Source organism: Agelaius tricolor, unplaced genomic scaffold (assembly GCF_023055355.1).
Source record: "Agelaius tricolor isolate 1412-34295 unplaced genomic scaffold, bAgeTri1.0.p SCAF_10, whole genome shotgun sequence".
Lineage (NCBI taxonomy): Eukaryota > Metazoa > Chordata > Aves > Passeriformes > Icteridae > Agelaius > Agelaius tricolor.
In genome coordinates, this window is record NW_027269270.1 from 35329977 (window position 1) to 35348139 (window position 18163).

The 18163-nt window shown below is 50.9% G+C and overlaps 2 protein-coding genes across 4 annotated transcripts in view; both read left to right on the forward strand.

The window, feature by feature from the left end:
* The window catches only part of GALNT13 (polypeptide N-acetylgalactosaminyltransferase 13), a 50127-nt gene extending 39761 nt beyond the window's left edge, over window positions 1-10366 (forward strand). Inside the window, exons 12-14 of one of the 3 annotated variants that reach the window (XR_011680459.1) lie at window positions 308-442; window positions 8419-8952; window positions 9008-10366. Coding sequence is in view for 2 of the 3 variants with exons in the window: in XM_071435528.1 (XP_071291629.1) it covers window positions 308-442; window positions 8419-8559 (276 nt within the window). In the remaining variant the exon portion in view is untranslated. Of the gene's footprint in view, window positions 1-307; window positions 443-766; window positions 4086-8418 lie in introns of those variants that run through there. The other 2 variants (XM_071435529.1, XM_071435528.1) reach the window with 2 other exon arrangements.
* A 3575-nt stretch (window positions 10367-13941) lies between these two features.
* KCNJ3 (potassium inwardly rectifying channel subfamily J member 3) overlaps window positions 13942-18163 on the forward strand; it is a 35890-nt gene continuing 31668 nt past the window's right edge. The window contains exon 1 of the mRNA XM_071435531.1: window positions 13942-15200. Within this exon, the coding sequence (XP_071291632.1) occupies window positions 14523-15200 (678 nt within the window). The 5' untranslated portion in view covers window positions 13942-14522. The remainder of the gene's footprint in view (window positions 15201-18163) is intronic.

Below are 18163 nucleotides of genomic sequence, written 5' to 3' on the forward strand. Positions count from 1 at the left end.
TTTCCCTTTCCCTGAACTCCCATGGATTCCTCCAGTGGAAAACCTTTCCCTTCCCATGAATTCCCTTGGATTCCTCCAGTGGAAAACCTTTCCCTTCCTCTGAATTCCCATGGATTTCTCCAGGGGAAAACCTTCCCCTTCCCATGGATTCCCATGGATTTCTCCAGTGGAGAATCTTTCTCTTCCCCTGAATTCCCATGGATTCTCCGATGAAAGGCTCCAACTTTCCAGCCCGGGCTCCCTCCCAGGGCTGGGCTTGGGGTTCCCAGCCCTTTCCCAGCCCTTTCCCAGCCCCTCTGTGTTCCAGGTGTTTTCCTACACGGCGGACAAGGAGATCCGCACGGACGACCTGTGCCTGGACGTGTCGCGGCTCAACGGCCCCGTCCTCATGCTCAAGTGCCACCACCTGAGGGGCAACCAGCTCTGGGAGTACGATGCTGAGGTACCCGGGCCTGGGGGTGGTTCTGGCACAATCCCAGCATCCCTGGGGCTGGAAAAGCATTCCAGGGTCATGGTGTCTCCCAAGCTGTGCCCACCCTGTCCCCAGCCCAGAGCCCTGAGTGCCACCTCCAGGAATTCCTGGGACACCTGCAGGGATGGGCACTGCAAACCTCCCTGGGCAGCTGCAATCCCTGAGCCCCCTTTGCATGGGGAAATTCCTGCTGGTGTCCACTCACACGGAGGTTCCAATTCCCAGCCAGCTCCTGGGGAAATCCTCCTGGGATTCACCCAATTCCATCTCACTTTGACCAATTCCCATTCACAGGGATTTCCATTCACACCGAGTGCCACCTCCAGGAATTCCTGGGACACCTGCAGGGATGGGCACTGCAAACCCCCCTGGGCAGCCCCTGCCAAGGCCTGAACCCCCTTCCTGTGGTATTTGTGGGGTTCCCCAGATGGAGGAGGAAAGAATGAATCCGACTCCGTGTTCTTAGAAGGCTAATTTATTATTTTATGTTATTTATATTGATGTTATTTATGTAATTTATATTATATAAAGGAACACTATACTAAAACTGTACAAAACTACACTAAAGAATGCAGAAAGGATACAGACAGAAGGCTGAAAAGATAATAATGATAATAAAAGGCTGAAAAGATAATAAAGATAATAATAAAGATAATAATAATAATAATAATGATAAAAGATAATAATGAAAAGATAATAATAATGGAAACTGGTGACTCTCTCCAGAGCCCTGACACAGCTGGGCCATAATTGGCCAATAAATAAAAACAATTCACATGGAACCAAGGAAACAATGACCATTTGGTAGACAGTGTCCAACCCACATCCCAAAGCAGCAAAACACGGGAGAAGCAAATCAGATAATTATTGTTTTCATTTTTTCTCCGAGGCTTCTCAGCTTCCCAGGAGAAAATCGGGGGCAAAGAGATTTTTCCAGAAAATATGACAGTGTCACCCTTTCCATGGGGAAATTCCTGCTGGTGTCCACCCTGAGGCTGGAAAAGCCCTCCCAGGTCATCAGGTCCAAGCTGTGCCCCATCCCCACCTTGTCCCCAGCCCAGCTACATCCAGGAATTCCTTGGGCACCTCCACCCTTCCTGCATGGAAGGCTGGAATTCTTCCAATAAAATACACACAGGGAATGTGCTGGTTTTTCCCTTAAACTGAGCAGAATTTCCCAGGAATTGTGTAAATCCCAGCTCGGCCATGAGGTGGAGCTCCTAAAACAGGAATACTCCATGGTTTTATGGCATCTCCAAGGACTGGCTGCTTGTTCTCCTGGAAAACATCCCATTGCATTCCCTGTCCCTGGATTTACTGAGCAAAGCTTTTTATTGCCAATTTTCCTTGGAATATTCAGATTTCAGCTGCCCATTTTCCCTTTCATTTCATTATTGCCATTATTATATATTTGTTAGTGTATTATTAACCTCCAAACATTCCTAATATCCAGGAATTTTTTCCCAAGAAAACAACCAGTTGTGATATTCCAATTTTTTTTCCCAAGAGAAACAATTACAGGGTATTTCCTGGATCCCTTGTATTCATTAATTTAATTTTCCAGTGGAATTACACTGATTTTTCCTTACCTTGCTTATTTAGGCATTGCATGGAGGAATTTTGAGTGGTTTTTAGGAATTTTTAGGAATTCTGGCTTGGCAATGGACAACATGGCCACAGCTGGACATGAAATAATCCTAAAAAGGGGTTTCTCTGACGGATTTTCATGGAATTTTCTATGATTTCCTGCTACTATTTTTATAATTTTCTAATTTAATTTGTGGTATTTAAATACTGAATAGATTCCAGGCTCCCACACCTGGTGATTCCCATTGTGACATCTGGAGAAACCTCTGGATGTGGAGAAGGATGAGATCCTGGGACGTGACATGCACGAAGGGATCCAGGGAAAAAATGAAGTTGGAAATGTGTCACAGCTGATGGGAAAGGAGTTTAATTCCTTGTGGAAGGGTGGTGATGTCAGAGTTTGTTCCTGAAAAGCTCCTCAGCATTTATTCCTGACAGATCCCTCAGGGTTTATTCCAAGGCTGCCGGAGCTCCAGGAGTGTTTGGACAAGGCTCTCAGGGACAGGATGGGCTTGTGGGATATCCTGGCAGGGCCAAGGTTTGGATCTGTGATCCCTGTGGATCCCTCCCCGCTCAGAATTCCATGATTTTTTTTCCTGGATAATTGCCACTGTTTGTCCCCAGTCGCGGTGTCCCTGCAAAGTTGTGGAATTTCCATCCAGGGAGAGCTGAGGGGCTGCACAAAAAATGTTCCTTGGATCACTGACTCCGCTTTCCTTCTGTCTTCCCTTCCCTCAGTATTTTGGGAAATGGGAGTATAGCTTTGAGGTAAGTCTGGTGCAATCCCTGTGCCAAATCCCAATCCCTGGAATAGCTCCTGTAGCAGTTCCCTCACTCAGAGCTTCTCCATAGCTGCTGCTCCAACATTCCAGAGCTTCCCTCTCCCTGAGCCAGCCTGGGAGAGCTGGGAATGTTCCCCTGGAGAAAAGAAGGATGCAGGAAAACCTCAGAGCCCCTGGCAGGGCCTGAAGGGGCTCCAGGAGAGCTGGAGAGGGACTGGGGACAAGGGATGGAGGGACAGGAGCCAGGGAATGGCTGCCAGTGCCAGAGGGCAGGCATGGATGGAACACTGGGAATTGGGAATTCCTGGCTGGGCTGGGATTCCCAGGGAAGCTGGGGCTGTCCCTGGATCCCTGGAGGTGTCCCAGGTCAGGTTGGACACTGGGGCTCGGAGCAGCCATGGCAGGGGTGGATGGGATGGGATTTAAGGTCTTTCCACCCAAACCATCCCATGAATCCACATACCAAGAAAAGCCTGCTCAGATTCCCACACTGATGTTTATCCCCATGTGAGGAATCTGCCACCTTTGGATATTTCATATCCTGTGAACAGCAGAGAGAGAATTCCAAGTCCTGTACTGATGGACCTGTGCTCTCCCTGGAAGGGCTGATGGACAGCAGGGAACAGGGAGTGCTGTCCCTGCCCGTGACTCCAAGTGACATTTTAGGGACACTGGGCTCTGGTATTTTTAGTGGCTCCTTTATCTTCATGTCACTTTTTCCATTCCCAAGCCAAAAACATGGAAAAGGAACGGGGGAGGGATGTGGGAAGCGCATTCCACCTTTAGAGAATTTAGAGAAGTGTAAGCTCCCCTTCATCTCACCCCACCTGGAATTGGCACTGGAAAGGAACAGCTGGAATTGTGGGGAAAAAAACCAAAAAAAACCACAAAAACAAACCACAAAAACAAACCCCAATGTTTAATGAATTCTGGTTTTAATTGGATAATTCCCAAATGGGGTTTAGGGTGGTTTGTGCAGGAAAAACCCCATCTGTGCTCATATTTTTCCAGTGGGGAATCACAGCCATCCAAGGGGCTGGAGAGGCAGGATTGAGAGCTGTGTTCCAACATGGATCTTGGGAATGGGCTCAAGAGCAGGGAGGAAATTTTGGGATATTTGTGCAGAACAAAACCCAACTCTCCCTGGATCTTCCCAATGGGGAATTGCAGCAATCCAAGGTTAGGGAGAAGAGGACTGGGAGCCACAATCCACTCTGGATCATGGGAATGCTCTCAAAAGCAAGGTGGAAGTTTTGGGATATTTCTGCTGGGAAAACCCCATCTGTGGATCTTTCCAGCAGGGAATAGCAATCCAAGTGTAGGGAGAAGGGGATTGGGAGCCACCATCTGGATCATGGGAATGCTCTCAAGAGCATGGTGGAAGTTTTGGGATATTTCTAGGAAAACCCCATCTATGCCTGGGTCTTCCCAGCAGGGAGCAGTCCCAATCCAAGGGGTTGGAGGAGCAGGACTGGGAGCCACAATCTGGTCTGGATCATGGGAATGCTCTCAAGAGCAAGGTGGAAGTTCTGGGATATTTCTATCCAATAGAAAATTGGATAGAAATATCCCAAATATGTGGATCTGTGGATTGCAAGAGGGTCTTCTCAGCAGGGAATTGCAGCAATCCAAGGGTAGGGAGAATGAGCTACAGTGCACTCTGGATCATGGGAATTGCTCTCAAGAGCAAGGTGGAAGTTTGGGGATATTTCTTGGAAAACCCCATCTGTGGATCTTCCCAGCAGGGAATTGCAGCAATCCAAGGGCAGGGAGAAGGGGATTGGGAGCCACAGTCTGGATCATGGGAATGCTCTCAAAAGCAAGGTGGAAGTTTTGGGATATTTCTAGGAAAACCCCATCTGTGGATCTTTCCAGCAGGGAATAGCAATCCAAGGGTAGGGAGAAGGGGATTTGGAGCCACAGTCTGGATCATGGGAATGCTGTCAAGAGCAAGGTGGAAGTTTGGGGATATTTCTAGGAAAACGCCATCTGTGGATCTTCCCAGTGGGGAATAGCAATCCAAGGGTAGGGAGAAAGGGATTGGGAGCTACAGTCTGGATCACGGGAACGCTCTCCAGAGCAGGGAGGAGATTTTGTGTGCCATTCAACCCCACGAATTCCCCTCCGCCCATCCCCGCCTGTCCCCGGCGCGTTCCCATCCCGCTCTCCGTGAACAATTCCCGGTTTTCCGCGCCGCTCCCGCTTTTCCAGAGGCGCACGTTCCTGCACATCATCACGCAGTCGTGCCTGACGCTGGGCAGGGTGGAGGACGGCTCCCAGGGCCCCACGGTGGAGGCCTGCGACGGGAGCGCCCTGCAGACCTGGAGCCTCAGGAATTACTCCCGCCTGGAAGTCTTTAGGAAGGTTTACTCCAGCCCCACTGATTACTTCCTGTAGGGCCGTCGGGACTGGGAGGAGAGCTGGGATGTGGTAAGGAATTGCCAGGGAATCTTCCTGCTCCAGGCTCTGCTGGAGGAGCCCGGTGGAGTTTCTGTCTTGTTTTAGTTTTGGGTGGAATTTTTTGCACTTTTGAAATTTTTTTTTTTTTTTTTTTGGCGGTTTCGCCGCTGTTCGTTTTTCATGGAATTCATAGATCTTCATGGAATGTTTCGAGGGAATTTTACGAGAATTTTTGAAACGCTTTTTCACACAGTTTTTCATCGTTCCATGCGATATTCCATGGAATTTTCCATTAAATTTTCATGGATCTTTTGTAGAATTTTCATATAATTTTCTAACACTTTTTTCATATAATTGTCGTACAATTATTTCATAGAATTTTCATACAATTATTTCATAGAATTTTCTTACAATTATTTCACAGAATTTTCATACAGTTATTTCATAAAACTTTCTTACAATTATTTCATAGAATTTTCATACAATTATTTCATAAAATTTTCTTACAATTATTTCACAGAATTTTCATACAGTTATTTCGTATAGTTTTTCATGGAGTTTTCATAGAATGTTGATATAATTTTTTGTAGAATTTTAATATAATTTTGATAGAATTTTCATAAAATCTCATGTTTTTCCCATCGAATTTTCATATAATTTAATATAATTTTTCATATCGATTTTTTCCTATAAAACAAGACAGAAGAGGATTTTATAGCTGTATGATAGAAAAGATGCTTAGTGTTAGCTCTTGTAGTTTTTAATAGTTATTAGTTACTAGTAATTATTAGTCTTAGTTATTGTTAGTTTTAATTGATTTTGGATGAATTAAACTCCCTTGATCTCTTGCTGTCACCATGATTGTTCCAATCTGCAGGAGCTGAAGATTTGGTTCCTATTCCAGGACATAAAACTAATTCCAGTTGCAAAATATTTTCTCAAAAAGGTTCCACTTTTCCTAGGATTATCCACAGACTTTTCCTAGAATTTTCCTAGAATTTGGTTTTTTAATAGATTTTTTTTCCTGTACTTTTCATGGAATTCTTCCCATTCAGTGGAGTAGCACAAGGAGATGGGTGGTAGGAAAACCAAATTCCTTGTTGGAATTTCCCACCAGTTTAGTTGGAACACTAGGAAAAAGGTCTTTCTTTATATCTATATATATTTAATTTTTTATATATATGTGTATTTATTTTGTAATTTTTTATTTCTATATAAAATTAAAATATATAGAACTATAATAGTTATAAATTTACACTCGTAAACACCCATATATTTATTATGTAATGTATAAGCATAACGCTGTATTTTTCAGTAAATATAACATTATATAGAAATATCATAAATAATGAACATAAATGGTGTTTATGAGCCCTGAGAGCATCAGACTCTTCTGAAAATAATTCCTGATTTTCCTTCAGTTAGGAGTATTATTATTTTATTTTATTTTAATTTATATTTTATATTATTGGGTGCTATATTATTAGTATATTATTTTATAAATCACATCTTTTATATTATTCTAGATTATATTATATAATCTATTTTTAGTCCCTTAAATTTTGTATTCTATACTATTTTTTATATTTGGTTATATTGTACATAACATATAGTAATCTATATTATTTAATATTTTTATATTCTTTATAATCTTATATTTTATATTAATTTATATCATTTTTTCTATAATTTATTTAATTTATATATTTTTTTTAATATTATATCAATATTTATCCTCCTGGGTGAGCCCAAGACCTCAAGCATCTCCCACCATTCCAGCCCCTCTATCCCTGAGGAGATCCCAAGGTTTGACATCAGCCTGGGCTGTTTGGGATGAATTTTGGGATTAATTCTTCCTTTCCTGAGAGCTCCAGGATTTTCCTGCCCAGCCTGGTTTTCCCTGTTTGTTCCCTTGCCATAAAATCAAGCTCTGCTCCAGTGGATGATCTGCAGACAGGATTTCCACCCTGAAGCTCCCCATTCCCAGGGTTCTTGGGAGAGCTGGGAATGCTCCCCTGGAGAAGGGAAGGATCCAGGCAGAGCTCAGAGCCCCTGGCAGGGCCTGAAGGGGCTCCAGGAGAGCTGGAGAGGGACTGGGGACAAGGGATGGAGGGACAGGAGCCAGGGAATGGCTGCCAGTGCCAGAGGGCAGGCATGGATGGGACATTGGGAATTGGGAATTCCCAGCTGGGAGGGTGGGGAAGCCCTGGCACAATCCCAGGGGATGGTGGTGGGAACGCTCCCAGCAGCTCAGCTGGGACTGAACCTCTCTGGTGTTACTTAAGGACAGAGTTTCCTGTTTAACTTCCTGGGATTTCTCTGGGAATTTGTTCTCCCTGTGGAAAAGGTGGTGTTTTATTCCCTCCTGTTCGTTTTGTGTCTTCCTAATTCTCCCATCCCACAGAAATGGGGTGGGATCAGAGGAGGTGTCCCAAGAAGGGAACAGCAGCATTTCCGTGGAATACTGAGCAAATACGTTTCCATCAGCAACAAAAAATTCCTGCTGTGGTCCCAGACATTCCACGTATCCATGGCTGTGGAGACCAAACTCCTCCATCCAGCAGCTGTGCCTTGGGAATACAAGATTTCCTTGGAATTCCCTTCCCTTTGCTGAGGGGTTTGTTGGGGCTGTCCTGAGGGGTGGTGGGGCTGTCCTGGAGCTCCAGCAGATTTGCTCCAGTGGCCAAACCTGGCCTGGAATGCCGGGAAATTGCAATTTCCCAGGTGGAATTCTGTGGTGGTGTTCACAGGGGTCCCATGATGAGGAAAGAGATGAGAATCTTGACTCTGTGTTTCAGAAGCGATTGATTATTTTATGATAAATATTATATTAAAATGATATATTAAAAGTATACTAAAAGAATAGAAGAAAGGATTGCATCAGAAAGCTTGCAAGGAAAGGAATGGAACGATAATAAAATCTTGTGACTGACCAGAGAGTCCGAGACAGCTGGGCTGTGATTGGCCATGAATTAGAAACAACCACATGAGCCCAATCCCAGATGCACCTGTTGCACTCCACAGCAGCAGATAATTTTGTTTTTCTTTTCCTCTGAGGCCTCTCAGCTTCTCAGGAGAAAAATCCCGGCAAAGGGATTTTTCGGAAAACATGGCGGCTGCAGAATTCCAGTGGGACGCTGTGTTTTCAGCAGGAATTCTCTGTCCCCCCTCTTGCAGAAGCTCACCCTGAGGCACCTGAACAGCAACCAGTGCCTGGCGGAGCCGTCGGACGAGGACCGGCTGGTGCCCACCGTGCGCGACTGCGGCGGCGGCCGCGCCCAGCAGTGGCTGCTGCGCAACATGACCCTGCCGGCGTGATTCCCACCGCATCCCGCTGCTCCCGCTGCTCCCGGCAGAGTCACCGGGGGCTCCTGGGGCCGCCCTGCCCTTGGGACTCTCCAGGGGATCCAGGATCTGCTGGGGCCGATGGCAGCGGGCTCCAGGTCCCAGAGGCAGCAGCTGGCCCTGGAGAAGCTGGGGTAGGGAGGCGTTGCTGTCACTGCAGAGATTCCAGAGCCATCAGCTGACCTGGGAGGAGTTGGGATATGGAGGCATTGCTGTTACTGCAGAGACATCATCTGACCTTGGAGAAGTCGGAATAGGGAGGTTTTGCGTCACTCCACAGGCACCAGTTAACCTTGGAGAAGCTGGGATAGGGAGGCGTTGCTGTTACTGCAGAGATTCCAGAGACATCATCTGACCCTAGAGAAGGTGGGGTAGGGAGGCATTGCTGTCACTCCAGAGCCATCATCTGACCTTGGAGAAGGTGGGGTAGGGAGGTGTCGCTGTTACTCCAGAGATTCCAGAGGTATCAGCTGACCTTGGAGAAGGTGGGGTAGGGAGGTGTCGCTGTCACTCCAGAGATTCCAGAGGTATCAGTTGACCTTGGAGGAGGTGGGATATGGAGGCATTGCTGTCACTCCAGAGATTCCAGAGCCATCAGCTGACCTGGGAGAAGCTGGGATAGGGAGGTGTCACTGTTACTCCAGAGGCAGCAGCTGGCCCTGGAGAAGGTGGATAGGGTGGTGTCACTGTCACTCCAGAGATTCCAGAGGTATCAGCTGACCTGGGAGGAGTTGGGATATGGAGGTGTTGCTGTCACTCCAGAGACATCATCTGACCTTGGAGAAGTCAGGATAGGGAGGTTTTGCTGTCACTCCAGAGGCACCAGTTGACCTTGGAGAAGTTGGGATATGGAGGCGTTGCTGTCACTCCAGAGATTCCAGAGGCACCTTGGAGAAGCTGGGCTATGGAGGTGTCGCTGTCCCACGTCCCCAGGGAGAGGTGGCCCAGCCTGAGGGCCCTGTGGCCCCAGCTGGCACTGGGAGCCATCCGGGGAGGTGTGGTCCGAGCTGCTGGGATGTGCTGGGCTCTCCTGGAGGAAATCCTGGGGGATCTCGGCTGTTCTCTCGTGCCCAGTGGGATTTGACAGCACCAGAGCGTCCTGGGTTGTGCTGGGATAAAACAGGACCCAGCGTTGGGAAAACCAGGCCAAGAGTGCACCTCAGCAGGAATTCCAAGAGATGAGGCCGCAGGAGACGCGCGGATGCCGAGGGGAAGGAGTGACACCCGTGGGACCTCAGGGTGGCATGGGGGGAGCTGTCCCCTCCTTCCATGGGAATGGAGCTGGACCTGGGGCTCGGGGGACACCTGGAAGGACCAAAACTGAGACCTCTGGAGCTCGGAGGGTCTCCATCCCTCCATGCCAACACATCCATGAGTCCCTGCACCCAGCTCTGTCCCCGGATCCGCTCCCAGCTCTGCCTCCAGGCGTTCCCTGGAATCACAGGGGCTCCTTTCTGGTTTCAGGAATTTGGGGGCTCAGTCCTTGCGTGGGTGTGGCTGTTCCCAATGTTCCCAAAGCGCTGCTGGCCCTCAGGAGCTGCTCCCTGCTGGCATGTGGGGACAGGGACATTCCTGTGGGAGCCACCCCAAATGCGGCTGTGGCCCTCTGGGCTGGGATTTTGGGAATTCTCACTGCCCAGAGGGTTCAGGAGACTGAAATCCCAGGGCAGCGGGATCCCAGCACGGGTAAGTGGGGAAATGTTTCCCAGGATTTCCCTCACAATTCCCCAGAAATCTCTGTAAATGCACTGGGTCATTAAAAATGCTGGTATTTTCTGTATCTGCTCTGCTGGTTCTGGATTCATCCTGGGGTTTATGGATGGTGTAAATGACAGAGGAGATTTGCTGGACACTGAGCATTAAAGGGGAAGCAGGAAGGGAGTTCAGCTGGGACAGGGATTGCTGGGCATTCATGGAGCTGGAATATCCTGGATTAACTTGTATTGGGGTTCATCTCTAGCCTCCTGCTCATCCCCCAAAAATACAAAATGTGGTTTAAAAGATCCCCCAAAAAGGGAGAGGTTCTGTTCTGCTTCGTTAAAAGAGCAGGAAAACGTCAGGATGAAGTTTAAACAGGAATTTCCATGCAGGGGAAGAGGAATCCATTATTTATTTCACCTCCTTCCCGAGGGCTTTGGCCACAGCGCAGCCCTGGGTGGTTCTGGGGTGGGAAGGAGGAGGTGGGGAATGAGCTGGGGACAGGGACAGGGCGGTGCCACCTCCCTGTGGAGCACCCCTGGCTCCAGAGGGGGACAGCTCCACATTCCCAGCGCTGCCCTGTCCCTTCCCAAGGCTCCTTGACATCAGAGCTGGAGCTGTTCACAAAACCAGGATTTTATAAATAGAATTTCTATATTAATACATAATTCTGTAATTCATCCTACACTGCTGCAGTGCCCTTCAATCAACCAAATCACAAAAGGACTAATTAACGACTCATTTAATGAGATTCCCCACATCCAGAGTTGCTTCCTTGTCCAAAAACCATGGAAAAAGCCCAACTAAAATCCCTTTTCTCAGTAATTCCCTGCTCCAGGTTGTCCCTGCAGGTGTCTGGGGGGTTGGAGCTGCAGGTGACACCAAACCCTGGTGCGGCCCAGCCTCCCCTGCTGGTAATTAAAGCCTTTAGAGGTAATTAACTGTTCCTGTTAATGATGGGCTGCGGAGCCTGGGAATGAATCACCCAATAATCCCTTTGGGAGGGATGAATGCAGGCATGGAGGTATTTCCCCTTTTTTTTTGGAATTTCTCAGAAATGTTAATAATTAGGATTGACAGAAAATTACAGTGAGGGAACCAACCTCCATCTCATTTCCCTGATTTATCCCTTTCTTTTTTTGGGCATTTATTTAAGGGATTTAGGGATTCATCCAGAGGGATATTAGGATATTTTTTAGGTCAGGAATATCCTGGTGCTGGTGCCGTGACTGCCTGCTCCAACTCCCATTTCAAACTGGAAATGATTTTTCCAAGGAAAAACAGCAGGATCTGCCCTCAGATCCACATCCAAGCAGTGGGATTGGCAGAGACAGGTTTGGGAATGTATCTGTTCATTCAGGGAACACATCATGAATTTCATCATTTCATTTGTCATCGTCCCCACATCAGCTAAAGCCTGGGAAAGCCTCCAGGTGCTGAAATCAGGGAATTGCAGGTAAGAAATGGAATTACAGGGAAAGGAGCCCCAGAGGGAGCTCCTGCCCAGGTGAGTTTAAATGGATCTAAACACAAACCTCGGGCCTGGGATGGGAAAGCTGGGATGGCAGCAGGCAGGGGAAGGTTGGGTTTGTGGGATAATCGGCACAGGGAGGACGTGGAGCTGCTGGAGAGTCCAGAGGAGCCATGGAGCCAGGCTGGGAGAGCTGGGAATGCTCCCGTGGAGAAGGGAAGGGTCCAGGCAGAGCTCAGAGCCCCTGGCAGGGCCTGAAGGGGCTCCAGGAGAGCTGGAGAGGGACTGGGGACAAGGCATGGAGGGACAGGAGCCAGGGAATGGCTGCCAGTGCCAGAGGGCAGGGATGGGTGGGACATTGGGAATTGGGAATTCCTCCCTGGGCTGGGATTGCCAGAGCAGCTGTGGCTGCCCCTGCATCCCTGGCAGTGCCCAAGGCCAGGCTGGAACACCCTGGGATGGTGGAAATGTCCCTGCCATGGCAGGATCAGCTGGGAATTCCATCATTCCAGGGGAACGGCTCTGCCAGGGCTGCCTGGAGCAGCCTCCTGTCCCCAGGACCCTCTGGGGGACGCTGTTCCATGTCCACCACTCCTTTCCCACTGCCACTATTCCCTCATCCCACCCTGGCTGGCAGAACATGCTGGCAGTGCTGGGAATCTGCTCATGCCCCTAAAAGCAAGGAGGATTTTAATTGCAGTAATTACAGGGAATGGCTCCCCTTGGATTGTCACTGTCACATTGGGATGGATCACAGGGAATCTTTGCCCAATTCCAGCTCAGGGAGAGGCCTCTGGGAAGACAGGAGGGATGGAGGAAGGAGAAATAGGAGAGGGGAAGCTGGCAGGGCTGCTGGATCTGTGAGCCAGGAGGGTTCTGGCAGCATGGCCAGAGTTTGGGATGAATTCCATGCAAAATTTCCTTTAATTGGGTGGGAAAATTAACAGGCATTGTGTCAATCACAGGAAAAAAGGCTGGGGAACAGGAGAAGTTGGGAATAGAAAACAGAAAAGTGAGAAACTAAAAAACTAAATTAATTTTCTGAAAAAAAAAACAAAAACCAAACAGCTTGAATGGAAATGCAGTGGCCAGAAAAAGTCCTTGGGAATCTGTTCTAAGGAAGATGAAGGGATAATAGTTAAAATATGAGGTGTGGCTGGGCTTTATCCCATGGTCAAAGTTGCCGATCCAAGTTTTTTCTGGAGCTGCTGGCAGCAGTCCTGGAGCAGGAGTGGGTGAGGAGCACCCTTGGATCCAGCCTGGCCCTTTGGAGCATCAGCAGCCCCCTTCCCACCCAAACTGCTCCATGATTCCCTGGATTTATCCACATTTTGGGGCTGGTTTCCTGCTTCCCACCGGTCCTGGATCAGGGCTGAGCTCTGTGGCTTCTCTCAGGGGAATTTTTCCCAGGTGGAAGGGGCTGTGTCCCCTCTGTGTCCTGCAGTGCTGCCTGGCTGCTGTGGGGATCTAAACAGCTCAAAAACTTAAAATCAAATGTAATGAAGGTAAAAATGGGATGGGATGGAATGGAATAGAATGGAATAGAATAGAATAAAATAGAATAGAATGAAGAATAAAAGGAAGAATAAGAATTAAAATGGAATAGAAAACAAAAATAAATGAATAGAATAGAATAGAATAGAATAGAATAGAATAGAATAGAATAGAATAGAATAGAATAGAAGTGCCCGACCTCCTCGGCCCCTCCTGGTTGGTTCTGTGGGATCTGGAGCCGCTCCGAGGGAGGAGGAGGGATGGAGGCCGGGGGAGGATGCTGGGGAGAGAGGAAGATGCGGAGGAGGAGGAGGAGGATGATGCCGGGGGAAGTGAAGGATGCTGAGGATGAAGATGCGGAGCGCACCGAGGCTGCGGAGGGCGGGGTGTACGCGGGGTCGCTGAGGCGCGCAGGGGCACGGGGGGTGCGGGCGGGCGCAGGGGCGGTGCGGAGGGCGGTGCTCGGGGGGTGTCGCTGCGCGGGGCGGTGCGGAGGGCGGTGCGGGATCCAGGGGCGGTGCGCGGGGCGGTGCTCGGGGGGTGTCGCTGCGCGGGGCGGTGCGGAGGGCGGTGCGGGATCCAGGGGCGGTGCTCGGGGCGGTGCTCGGGGCGGTGCTCGGGGCGGTGCTCGGGGCGGTGCTCGGGGCGGTGCTCGGGGCGGTGCTCGGGGCGGTGCTCGGGGGGTGTCGCTGCGCGGGGCGGTGCCGCCCTGCCCGGGGCCGCTGCCGGCGGCTCCGCGTGGGAGGCGGCGGCGCCGGGCGGAGGCTCCGCGGCCGCGGCGCGGCGGGGCCGGGCGGGCTGCGCGGGGCTGCGCGGGGGATGCGGAGCTGAGCGGGGCTGCGCGGAGCTGCGCGGGTGTTGTGGCTGCGCGGATCTTGCCGGCTGAGCGGGGTGTTGTGGCTGCGCGGAGCTGTGCGGGTGTTGTGGCTGCGCGGGTTTTGCCGGCTGCGCGGATCTTTCCGGCTGCGCGGGGTGTCGGTGTCGGTGTCTGCGCGGGTTTTGCCGGCTGTGCGGATCTTTCCGGCTGCGCGGGGTGTCGGTGTCGGTGGCTGTGCGGATCTTTCCGGCTGCGCGGGGTGTCGGTGTCGGTGTCTGCGCGGATCTTTCCGGCTGCGCGGGGTGTCGGTGTCGGTGTCTGCGCGGGTTTTGCCGGCTGTGCGGATCTTTCCGGCTGCGCGGGGTGTCGGTGTCGGTGGCTGCGCGGGTTTTGCCGGCTGTGCGGAGCTGCGCGGACCGTGCGGGCTGCGCGGCGCTGCGCGGGGCTGCGCGGAGCATGTCGGCGCTGCGGCGCAAGCTGGGCGATGAGTACCAGGTGGTGAGCACCTCGGCCAGCGGCGGAGGCCTCCCGCCCCCGCGCAGCGCCCCGCGCGGGAAGCGCCAGCGCTTCGTGGACAAGAACGGGCGCTGCAACGTGCAGCACGGCAACCTGGGCGGCGAGACCAGCCGCTACCTGTCCGACCTCTTCACCACGCTGGTGGACCTCAAGTGGCGCTGGAACCTGTTCATCTTCATCCTCACCTACACCGTGGCCTGGCTCTTCATGGCCTCCATGTGGTGGGTGATCGCCTACATGCGCGGGGACCTCAACAAGGCGCACGACGACAGCTACACCCCGTGCGTGGCCAACGTGTACAACTTCCCCTCCGCCTTCCTCTTCTTCATCGAGACCGAGGCCACCATCGGCTACGGCTACCGCTACATCACCGACAAGTGCCCCGAGGGCATCATCCTCTTCCTCTTCCAGTCCATCCTGGGCTCCATCGTGGACGCCTTCCTGATCGGCTGCATGTTCATCAAGATGTCCCAGCCCAAGAAGAGGGCGGAGACGCTGATGTTCAGCGAGCACGCCGCCATCTCCATGCGCGACGGAAAGCTCACGCTCATGTTCCGCGTGGGCAACCTCCGCAACAGCCACATGGTGTCCGCCCAGATCCGCTGCAAGCTGCTCAAGGTGGGTGCTCCGGGGGCACCGGGGGGAAATTCCCTCCTGGAAAGGCGCCCGGGGCAGTGGGGGAGTCCCCATCCCACGTGGAGGTGGCGCTTGGGGATGTGGGGGTCTTGGTAGTGCTGGGAATGGTTGGGGTGGTTGGACTCGATGGTCTTGGGTGGCTTTTCCAGCCTCAGTAATTCCATGGAGGCTCAGGAAGTGCTGGGTATGGTTGGGTTCCATGGTCCTGGGTGGCTTTTCCAACCTCAGTAATTCCATGGAGGCTCAGGAAGTGCTGGGTATGGTTGGGTTCCATGGCCTTGGGTGGCTTTTCCATCCTCAATGATTTCATGGGTTCCCTGGCAGTGCTGGGAATTGTTGGATTCCTTGCTCTTGGGGGGGGCTTTTCCAACCTCAGTAATTCCATGGAGGCCCAGGTACTGCTGGGAATGGTCGGATTCCATGGTCCGGGGGGGGTTTTCCAACCTCAGTAATTCTGTGAGGGTTTTGGCAGTGCTGGGGATGATTGGACTCCGTGGTCCTGGGGGGCTTTTCCCACCTAAATTCCATGGTTCTGTGACAGAACCGTGGCCCCACTGCCGCTTCCCCGGGGACATCCCAGCCCCTCTCCGTGTCCCTTGGAGGTCCCTCGCTCCTGCCCGTGGCTGTCCCCTCGTCCCGGGGGCTTGGAGCAGCCCGGTCCATGGAATGTGGCCCTGCCTGTGGCCGGGGGTCGGACTGGCTGATCCCAGATCGTGTTTTGGGTCCTGCCGCTGTCCCAGCATCCCTGCCCTGTTTTCCTGGCGCAGGGAACATCTCCTGGAGCCTCGGGCTGCGGGCTCAGCCATCAGCAGCGCATTCCCAGCCTCCTCGGAGATAATTCCTACATTCAGCGCAGGATTGGGATGGGTATTTATAGATTCCTATAAAATGCTCCGTTTCCCTGACAAGGAAATCAAATCCTTTATAGCTCCGAGCCTTCCGTGAGCCGGGAAGGAGAAAGCTCCGGGCATAATCCAGAGCTTTTTGGGCAGGCTGAACTTTATTGACGTGAGCTCCAAGGAAAGCGGAGTGCCAGGGTTAAAGCTGGAGCATCCCTGACCCCGGAGCATCCCTGCCCCGGAGCATCCCTGCCCCGGAGGGCTGGGAGAGCCGGCGCTGGTCCGAGGCTCGCCCGGCGGCCGCGGATCCAGAGGGGATCGGGAATGGGAGTCGGGAATGGGGATGGGGATGGGGATGGAGCCGGTGGGAGGAAGGAGCCGGCTCGGGGGGGGTTTGGTGCACGCGGAGCATCCCACAGGGACCCCCGGGAATCGGGATACCTGCAGGGGGGCTGGGCAGGGAATGGGGAGTCCTGTCCTTGGGATGGGTGTCCTGCAGGGAATGGGGAGTCCTGTCCTTGGGATGGGTGTCCTGCAAGGAATGGGGGTGTCCTGTCCTTGGGATGGGTGTCCTGCAGGGAATGGGGGTGTCCTGTCCTGTCCTTGGGATGGGTGTCCTGCAGGGAATGGGGAGTCCTGTCCTTGGGATGGGTGTCCTGCAGGGAATGGGGGTATCCTGTCCTGTCCTTGGGATGGGTGTCCTGCAGGGAATGGGGGTGTCCTTCAGGGAATGGGGTGTCCTGCAAGGAATGGGGAGTCCTGTCCTTGGGATGGGTGTCCTGCAAGGAATGGGGGTGTCCTGTCCTTGGGATGGGTGTCCTGCAGGGAATGGGGAGTCCTGTCCTTGGGATGGGTGTCCTGCAGGGAATGGGGGTGTCCTGTCCTGTCCTTGGGATGGGTGTCCTGCAGGGAATGGGGGTGTCCTGTCCTGTCCTTGGGATGGGTGTCCTGCAGGGAATGGGGGTGTCCTTCAGGGAATGGGGTGTCCTGCAGGGAATTGAGGTATCCTGTCCTTTGGGGCAATGTCCTCCAGGGAATAGGGTGTCCTGCAGGGAATGGGGAGTCCTGTCCTTGGGATGGGTGTCCTGTCCATTGGAAGGGTGTCCTGCAGGGATTTAGGGTGTCCTGCAGGGATTTAGGATATCCTTCAGGGAATGGGAGTGTCCTGGTGGGATTTAGGATATCCTGGTGAGATTGGGGCTGTCCTGCAGGGATTTAGGATATCCTGTAGGGAATGGGGATGTCCTGTCCTTGGGATGAGTGTCCCGTGTCCTCCCAGATCCCCGTGTCCTGTTCTCCCAAATCCCTGTGTCCTGTTCTCCCAAATCCCTGTGTCCTGTTCTCCCAAATCCCTGTTTCCCGTGTGATTTCAGGATCAGGACTGGCCCAGTGTTGGGGTCCCCTGAACCTTGAGGGAGTCTGTGCCTCAAAGAGGGAAAGAATTCCTAAAAATCTCCCCAAATAACCCTTTAATACCTTTAAAATGATGGAATATAATTTATAAATATTATAAATATTACTTATAAATATTATTTATAAGGATAAATGTATAAAATAGCATTAAAACATAATAGCATGGATTTATGTAATATGCAATCATAAATATTTATATTTAACAATATATAATTCATACGGTTTATTTTAAAGTATTTAATAATGTGTAAATATATATTTGCATACTCTACCAATATATTTAAATAATTTCATATGTTTCAAGCTATAAAAGATCAAAAATGAGTAATTTCCAGTTCAGCATTTGAAAATTGCTCCTTTTTTTTCGGCTCTGGAAGTCCCAGAGGAGGAATTTTAAAAGATGGAGATTTAAACTTAGTGTGGCTCCAAAAGAATTGCCTGGATTTGAATTATGGGAAAAGAAAGGTTTGTGCTTGGAAGGGAAGCAGAGCCAGGCCAGGTCTCCTGGGGAAAAAAAAAAGGAAGGGGGAAAAAATGAAAAAAGGGATAATTAGAAGGAAAAAATGGGGGAAGAGCAAAATAAAAGGGAAAAGTAAAATGAAAAAAGCAGGGGAAAGGAAAATGGAAGGGAAAATAAGATTAAAAATAAAACTAAAAAGGGGAAAAAGGGAAATAAAAGGAAAAAATCAAAGA